The sequence below is a fragment of the Diorhabda carinulata genome, chromosome X, assembly GCF_026250575.1.
Source record: "Diorhabda carinulata isolate Delta chromosome X, icDioCari1.1, whole genome shotgun sequence".
In the NCBI taxonomy this organism is placed as follows: Eukaryota; Metazoa; Arthropoda; class Insecta; order Coleoptera; family Chrysomelidae; genus Diorhabda; species Diorhabda carinulata.
Window position 1 is genome coordinate 32,572,276 of NC_079472.1, and position 9,934 is coordinate 32,582,209.

At 33.1% G+C, this 9,934-nt stretch overlaps 1 protein-coding gene across 1 annotated transcript; it reads left to right on the forward strand.

The window, feature by feature from the left end:
* The first annotated feature begins 1,862 nt into the window (after window positions 1-1,862).
* Window positions 1,863-6,410, forward strand: LOC130901053 (1,5-anhydro-D-fructose reductase-like). Its single transcript, XM_057812130.1, has 5 exons — window positions 1,863-2,019; window positions 3,032-3,376; window positions 4,529-4,776; window positions 5,455-5,718; window positions 6,291-6,410. The coding sequence occupies exons 1-5, from the start codon at window positions 1,891-1,893 to the stop codon at window positions 6,334-6,336; spliced, it is 1,032 nt and encodes a 343-aa protein (XP_057668113.1). The 5' UTR covers window positions 1,863-1,890; the 3' UTR covers window positions 6,337-6,410.
* Window positions 6,411-9,934: the final 3,524 nt, after the last annotated feature.

Sequence of the window (9,934 nt, forward strand, 5' to 3'; positions counted from 1 at the left end):
AAAGGAATTCTCGCCCCCCAAAACAAGAGGAGCTATGGAAAGTCATTGAAACACCATAGGAAGACCTTCACTAAAATGGAAACGATTTTATTTACCAACATGATAATTGTTCTGTCCTCACCACAATTCAAAAATGGTTTCGAAAAACGAAATTTACAAAAGGAATTCTCGCCCCCCAAAATAAGAGGAGCTATGGAAAGTCATTGAAACACCATAGGAAGACCTTCACTTAAATGGAAACGATTTTATTTACCAACATGATAATTGTTCTGTCCTCACCACAATTCAACAATGGTTTCGAAAAACGAAATTTACAAAACGAATTCCCGTCCCCCAAAACAAGAGGAGCTATAAGAAGTTATTGAAACACCATAGGAAGACCTTCACTAAAATGGAAACGATTTTATTTACCAACATGATAGTTGTTCTGTCCTCACCACAATTCAACAATGGTTTCGAAAAACGAAATTTACAAAAGGAATTCCCGTCCCCCAAAACAAGAGGAGCTATAAGAAGTTATTGAAACACCATAGGAAGACCTTCACTAAAATGGAAACGATTTTATTTACCAACATGATAGTTGTTCTGTCCTCACCACAATTCAACAATGGTTTCGAAAAACGAAATTTACAAAAGGAATTCCCGTCCCCCAAAACAAGAGGAGCTATAAGAAGTTATTGAAACACCATAGGAAGACCTTCACTTAAATGGAAACGATTTTATTTAGCAACATGATAATTGTTCTGTCCTCACCACAATTCAAAAATGGTTTCGAAAAACGAAATTTACAAAAGGAATTCTCGCCCCACAAAACAAGAGGAGCTATGGAAAGTCATTGAAACACCATAGGAAGACCTTCACTTAAATGGAAACGATTTTATTTACCAACATGATAATTGTTCTGTCCTCACCACAATTCAAAAATGGTTTCGAAAAACGAAATTTACAAAAGGAATTCTCGCCCCCCAAAATAAGAGGAGCTATGGAAAGTCATTGAAACACCATAGGAAGACCTTCACTTAAATGGAAACGATTTTATTTACCAACATGATAATTGTTCTGTCCTCACCACAATTCAACAATGGTTTCGAAAAACGAAATTTACAAAAGGAATTCTCGCCCCCCAAAATAAGAGGAGCTATGGAAAGTCATTGAAACACCATAGGAAGACCTTCACTTAAATGGAAACGATTTTATTTACCAACATGATAATTGTTCTGTCCTCACCACAATTCAACAATGGTTTCGAAAAACGAAATTTACAAAAGGAATTCTCGCCCCCCAAAATAAGAGGAGCTATGGAAAGTCATTGAAACACCATAGGAAGACCTTCACTTAAATGGAAACGATTTTATTTACCAACATGATAATTGTTCTGTCCTCACCACAATTCAAAAATGGTTTCGAACAACGAAATTTACAAAAGGAATTCTCGCCCCACAAAACAAGAGGAGCTATGGAAAGTCATTGAAACACCATAGGAACAGCGGTTAAAACAGTTTTTTGGCGCCAAAATATTTATGCTTTGCTAACAAATAACGCGGTAACGAATTTATAACCAATTCCCAGTTTTTTTCTATAGACTTTTCATCAACTTAACAGGGAGACATTTAACGCCAACCAGTGTTTATATATGTTAATAATTTCCATTACAAAATAATTGTTTTTATTTCTTATAACGATTAACTAATTTTACATACAAAATATTCTCCGTGACGTAAATAATAGTATGCAATACCTAAATATATATAATATTGTCTTATAAATAATATCTTGTACTTCCTATTTATTATTTTATTGATGTTTCGTCCTTGATAGAAGCACCTATAAAACTTTGACGAAAAAAAATTTTATTTAATATTTTTCGTTCAATTACATAATCAAAATAAAATGACGATTAATATTTTTCACATTTTACTTTTGTCTTGTATACATTTGTCGACTACAACAACTTCTGTGCCTTACAAGACGATGTTGGGGGGATACCGAATCCCCGTTTTGGGATACGGAACTTTTACAGTAAGTAGAATAAACTCCCGTTCAAAATTTCGTTATAAAACTCTAGTTTAACCAAAATAAAGCGCATTTTTAATATTTTTCAATTGATTTTGAATCATATTGTAAAACACATAATTGAAGTCTTCTTTTGGAGTTATCTGTTATGTTGTAGCGTTTTCAATTCCAGATATAGCACATTCTTTATGTTACGAAAACGATATAATTCGCATGGTACTAAATTTGGTAAGTAAAGCGGGAGTGAATTGAAAGAGGAATCGTTTCATTTCTCGAATAGTAGAAAGAGCAAGTTCTGCACATATCCCTTTATTTTTGATGTCTATAAATGCCCTTAACTGATTCATTTCTAAAATTTATGCTAAAAATATTTGCTGACTATACGTCTTCAGTTCTCAAAATAATAATGTAACGAGCTTACCCGGATTTATGTTCTTAACGTTTATTATTTTATAATCCTCTTTGTGATTCAAACAATTTTCTTCTCTTTGAAAAACTTCTACAAATGATTTCATATAATTCAATACATTTTTTCGTTGAAATTAGTGTTGAAAGTTGAAAAATTACAAGACATACGTAATAGCTTCTTTAAATTAACAATAATAAAAGAGACAACGATATAATTGACGTAATGTGAATAACTGACCGTACTAAGGATTGAATTTGACGTGAGCTTTGTTTACTGTGTTATTTTTATCGATAGCCCGTGTAATTTAAGTCTAAATCAGTATTTTTATGAACTAATGTAAAATTTTAATCAATTTTACATCGAGAAGTTCGATAAAAAGTTGAAAAAAAACTTAGAGCACTCTATTTTCAAATAATCAGTCCAGAAATTGCTTTATTATTATATTATAAACCCCAGAAGAAAATTATGAATGAAAAGCTTTATTTTCAATTTAATCAATTGTTTTCAAATAGTTTCCAAAAAAGTATTATTTTCAATAGAAGGACCATTAGATTGCGATAATGTACATGCGTAAAAGTTCGAAACTTGATTATTGCTAATGAATTTCAGGTAATGAATGAAACTGAGTTAACGATAGCTCTAAATGAAGCACTAAAACTTGGCTATCGACACATCGATACGGCTCAAATATATGGAAACGAATACATAATTGGAAATGTTTTATCCGAATGGTTAACATCAGGAAAATTGAAACGTGAAGACCTCTTCGTTACAACAAAACTTCATGTAATAAATGCCTTTCCGGATAAAGTAGAACAAGCGGTTAATAAATCTTTAACTGATCTAAAATTGGATTATATAGACTTATTATTAATCCACTGTCCCATAGCCTTTAATTTAGATAGTAAGGGTGGACTTATAGCGGCTCCTACTGATCACGTTGGCGTTTGGAAGGTAACATAAATATAGTAGAAACGGTGGAGGTCTTCCATCTCGTGACTCGATCTACGATTTAGGGAACACATTAATAGACATACGTAATAGCTTCTTTAAATTAAAAATAATAACTGACCGTACTAAGGATAGAATTTGACGTGAGCTTTGTTTACTGTGCTGTTTTTATCGATTGGACGTGTATTTAATGTCAAAATCAGTGTTTTTAAGAACTAACTTAATTTTTTATTTAATTACATCGAAAAGTTCGAAGTTGTAACGATTTTATTATTGTTCACGATGGTTCATCCTAAGGATTCGTAGAAAATTCCAGTCCAGTGTTTTTTTCTCTAAATCACCGTCGTCAGATTATCACGGTGAATTGAACGATGGAATATTTACAAAGTAGATTTCGAAACAGTTAATTTCTACTTTAGTATAACTATCGTTAATAGTAATGAATGATGCGTGTTATCATTGTATACTTGCAGAAAAGCAGCCTTCTACTTCGTCTAAAAAAATGTTGAGTTTAATGAAAACCTCCCAACACATGAACTATTATGAATTTCTAAAATGAATTAAGTAGAAAACATGGTCTTAAGGCTACCACGCTACCAATGCGAATTCAATGGCATTGAGGTTTGGGTCAATTCACATTCTATTAGCTTGCAAGATGACATCGTTGTATCAATCCTTACAAGCTGACTTAGGTTGGTAAGGTGTGACTTAAACTATGCGACAGGTGTTCCCCTGAAACCGTAGTATTACAATTTGATGATTAACACAACCAAAAGCTTTAGAAAAATCACAAAAAGTTATTGCAGTGGAGTAATGGCTGTTTAGGCTTAGGAGGATTGCATTAGTTACTTAAAAAGTACATTGGTAGAGACGGATGCGGTAGTGGAAAGGGCTTGAATGTGTGGAAAGTTGCATTTGAAAAATTGTAGTGGTTCGAAAGAGCTTTAAAGCAAGATTTTCTGTTTTAATTCCCCAATCTTAATCAAATATTGTGCAGTTGATAGTTTTGCTAAATATGTTGATGTTGACGATTATTTCAACTGAGTTGTCAGAAATTTTGATTCGATTCATATGAATATTGTTACTTATGTATTAGTCACGTGATGGAAGACTTCCACCGTTTCTATTTTATCAGTATTTCACTACGTATTTCAGAAAATGGAAGAACAAGTAGATGCTGGTCTGGTTAAAAGCATTGGACTTTCTAATTTCAATATGAGTCAAATAGATAGAATTATAGCTGCAGCTCGAATCCCACCTGTAAATCTACAGATTGAAGTACACCCATATTTTCAGCAAAAAGAGTTGCGGGAGTACTGTCGTCAGCACAATATACTAGTTGTTGCGTATTCCTCTTTGGGATCACCAGGACTTCCGAAATTTTTCAAAAATGTTGGTTATAAGTAAGTATTAATTCATTTTTTTGCATTAATATCTTTTATAATTGTTTCTGAACCTCACCGGAAAGGTCTATCTGCGCAGACGTACACACGCTACTTTGTCTGCTTTATCAATGTTATTGTTGTCAGTCATATGATCAATCAGTTGCTTGAAATTGACAAGTTGAACACGAAGATAATCATCAAGTCTCCAATATGAGGTAACTTATGGTATCATGGTTTTAAAACCTCAACAGGATTTATCCCTTTTCGTATTAGCGAACAGAATCCTTAGGTTTCTGTTGAGAGATAATCATACTGAAAGAGGGACAACATTATCAACCTGCAACATCGCCAGGAATATCACTGGCAAGTGATTCTTGACCGTGGAGGCTGTAAGAAACTGTTCTACAGGGAAGCATTGATTCAAAGCACTACTTCGCAACTGGAAGATGTCTTCTAAAACGATGATTAGTGTCAATCGTGAAAGATATAAAGACATGGTTAGAAATTTGTTCATGACTCAATTAACTGACATGTGGTTCCAATAATATAGATCTGCGAGTGCCACACAGCGCGCACTACAATTGAGTTACCCAAAAAAACTTAATCTGCTCCAATGATCGTGTTATTTAATATCTTTGGATCGTTATTTTATTTTTAGACAAAGGACATTTTCAATGATAGTGATAATTTTTTTAGAAACACTACTGTACCGAATATTTTAGCTGATCCAGAAATTGCTAGAATATCAAAAAAACACAACAAGACACCTGCTCAAGTAATTCTAAGGTTCATTATTCAACTCGATCTTGTTGCCATACCCAAAAGTACGAACGCCAAAAGAATCAAAGAAAACATCGAAATATTCGATTTTGAATTGGATAATCAGGATATGAAGGATATGGAAAGACTTGAAAAAGGAATTAAAACGAAAGTAATTGATTTACTATTTTTAGGACCAAAGTAAGTGAATTTCTACTATGGTTTCGATTTTGCCGAATCAGGTTCTAGAATTGACATATTCTGAAAGAACAGGATTTGAAAGTTCCTAATTACTCCTTAAATTTGCATAAATTGTTAGTTTAGTTTAGGTTGCGTGGTACAGTTTTCTTTTTTAGCACTGTCAACTTACTCTGGTGGTAACTAACTAAGCGTTAGTTCATATAAGCACTCACCCCACACTCATCACATATGGGTTATTTAACCTCTAACAACGTTGAAAACTTGAAGAAGAAATTTTCGAGTAATAAATAAAGACCCTTAATAATTTTACGAGAAGATTTTACTTTATGTGGAGAGAAAATGTGTTAGGTTAGAAAGTTGAGAGTAAAGAAACAGTTCCTGTATTGAAAGTGGTTGGAAATAGATAGTTTCTGGCGAGATTCAGCACATTTATGTAATGCGTTTGAATTTAGAAGGTTTCAAATGGGCGAATATGTGTAAATGGTTGCAGGAATGATTTATGAGAGAAAGACGTATAATGTAATTATGGAAACTGCTGTTTAGTAAGTTTTTTTTTGAATTGTTATTTTCAGTGTAGAAAAACACGCGGAATACCCTTTTACAGAGCTGTTTCAATAGAAACAAGTCCACGGAAACAAATTAAGAATTTACACCGCTTTTTATTAATCATATAAATACAATTTTTATTTCTACATGAGTTTTATTTTCCCAAGTTAGTTTGTTATAGCAGAGGCAATATAAATTTGATTTGCATTTGATTAGAGTACATGGAAGCGATATCCTGCAAGCAAAATTATAGAAAACTATGACACATACAAAGAATAGAGAAAAAAAGTATAATATGTGGTAAAATAAGCGAGTTGGACAGACTTCTGTAACAAAATGGAGAGAGGCAGCAAAAAAACCATAAACTGTTTCATAAAACAATCAAATCTTCAATAAAATATAATTATAGATAAAAAATTGAGACCAAACGTAGAAAATACAGTAAATTATGCGCAAAGTGGATTTCTCAAAGTGGAAGATCACGTATTAACCATCACACAAATTATAAAGCTGTCCGCAGAGATACAGATCCAATTATTTGAATTTATTGATATAGAGAAAGCTTTCGATAGGGTACCGAGAGTAAAAATATGGTAAAGTAGACGAAATGCAGTCATGAGCTTATATAAAAGAGATGCGAACCATGTTATTAGTGAAAATATCTGAATGAGCATATGCTGATGGTAAAGTGCAGAAAATATCAAAGACCTACAGAAAAAACTTCGATATCTGGAATGATACATGAAGGAAATTTGAAATGAGAATAAATTTATAAACATAGAAATAGAGGAGTAGAACAGAAATAGAAAATACAAGCAATGAAGACTAAGAAACTGCCAAGAGAATTGGAAAGTCACAAGAAATACGAAACTAAAAGTTTATAAGGCAATTTACAGACCAATATTAACATGGATTCTCACTAACAGACAAAAAAATGCATTACAAGAAGCAGAAGAAAAAATATTAAGGGCGCGTCAGAGGTAAAACAAACAAAGATAGATAAATAAATGATAAAATACGACAAGATCTGGAGATTATGTCTCTTATGGTATTCATTGAGCAAAGAGAGTTGAGTTGGTGGGTTCATTTATAAAAAATGGAAGACTTCAGATCAGTCAAGGGAGTATGAGAAGCAAAAGTAGGCATTAATGGGAATTAGAAGGAGACCTAAAGAAACATGGGACAAAGTAATAGCTAATATACTTGCGATAAGATAAGGAGAGAAGCAAAAATAACAGCACTTAACGGAAAAAAATTTGTTCATACAACATTACTCAATAATTCGTGTGACTGACACACATATGGCGCTGTCATTGTCAAATCTATATGACGTTGATGGAGTACCAGCTTTCAAAATGCTATGTGTGAAATATCATGACATTTCGATTAGTCAGAAAAAGGTGACAGCCATTTAAGTGAAGCCATTTTCAAAGCAATGGATTTAAAATAATTTCGTGTTTTAATATATTATTGTTTCTTGATAAAAAAATACTGTACAAGCTCAGCAATAGCCTCAAAAGTGTTAATTGGACTCTGTTCTATCGAAAAGAACCATTTATTTATGGTTTGCTGAATTTAAACGTGGTCGAACAGACACCGATGTTGGTGAACGTTCTGGAATTATATCTAATCGTAAATTGAAATTGCATGAGTTAGCTGAGTCGATCAAAACCAATAATGTGTTGATGATTTAGAGCAATGTTTGGATATATTTACACTTGATAAATCAGATTTTTTGCGTCGATATGTGACAATAGATGAAACATGGATCCATCACTTCACTGTAGAATCAAAACGATCATCATAACCTTTTTGATAATTTGGGTTGATGGATTTTTTCTGTGGGAAACCCTCAAGCTGGCCACAAACATGATAGTCGCGCTCAGCATTCATTACTGTCAAATTCTAGTGATATTTCGGGCTTTTTTATGGAAAAACTATCATAAAAAGAAGTAAAATATCTATATGTCAACAGCATGATCGTTTTTTTTATAATATGTGACTCTTTGCTTCAGTATTTATGTTGTAATGTTTATTATCAATGATTATGTTTATTTGTAATTAAAAAACGACCAAATATATAACTGTCTGTTTATCTTTACTTCACAGTGATCACAAGAAGTTCTTCTGGTGATACAGCTTCATTGAAATTCGTTAACGTTCTTACAATTTGCTAAAATTCTTAAAGATGATGATTTTCATCGTAACTTTTAAGAGAGGCGTGATTTCTTCTCGATACTACAGGTGATACTGACTTTACTAGGTCCAGGACGCATTTATAGTTCTTCTAATATCAATTGCAGAAGACAGTTATGCGAAGAACAATCAATATTTCATATATTCATTTCGTGTCTAAAGCTTTATTGTGCAGGTGATTACCATGAAGATGTGAAAGCAGAATTATTTGAAAAGTGATTTAATGAACAGCTTTCACTAACATTTCAGCACAGTTAGTAATCGTTATGAACAACGCATCCTGCAACTCCTTAAGATACCAAATAGTAGTCGTAACAAAGCTCAAATTTCAGCATTTATTTCTGAAGAAATACTCGAAAATGTAATCATTATCTAGGACTCAGTAAAGAGGTTGTAGAGCTCGTAAAGAAAGTTCTAGCAGCAGACCGCTAAGAGCTTTGGAAAAACTGTGTTGAATATGTTATAAAAGAAGATTAGTATGTGGTATCACCCTTTTCACAACCCTTCATAATTCAATCAAATGAAGACTCTAGTTCAGACGATTTTGGCTACCATTACTATTTATAAAGATTCTTTGGAATTGAAATGTTTGTTTTTTATTTTCCTATATAATTTTTGCTTTTAAATTTCGTTTACCAGAAAAAAAAACGAGGGCTCAGTTCACGTCTGGTACCCTGTTTGTACAGGCAGGTACATTTTACTCGTCTATTTATATTTATAAAAATAATAAATTTCTAAAATGAGGTATCTACGCCAAACAAAATTGTCGGCAAGGGTTTTTATAATCTGCAATTGAAATTGGAAGTGCTATACCCTCCACCATCCAACATCCATGCGAACATCTAGCATACTGCAGTGCGGTCTTACCTTAACCCTTTAGAGACGAACGTGACCCTATGGTAACGGTGCTCCTCTCATTGTTCTATTGTCTCCCTCGTTTCTAATTATACCTGAAAACGGCTGCTTACTTTATTTTCCGTGTCTTGAACCCCAGATTGTCAGCTTAGAAGTGGAAACAGTGGAGTAACAAGTGTTTTTGTGATCGGAAATTGAAATTGAAATCTTCCCTTTTTTCAACATGACTATGGAGTTTGGGTAAGTCAATTTTTACTACTTTCAACTAATATTTTTTACTCTAGTGCGGTGTTTTTCTTTTCATTACACCTTAAAGTAATTGTGTAAACAAACAAAATCATTCTACAACATTTACATCGGATGTAATGAGAACGGGAATTCGTGTGTTACCACACGGTTACGTTCGTCCTTGCCAAGTCACTCAGAGTACGAGTTGATGTTTGGAAAATCGGCTGCTCCACTTATACAAATGCTTAATGAGCTACCAGATGCAAAGAAAAAACTGCCCTACAAGTTGTATTTCGATAATCTGTTCACGGGAATGAATTTATTAAAACATCTGAAGGATGTTGGCTACAGTGGAACAGGGACAATAAGGGAAAATCGCTTGCCAAAGGAC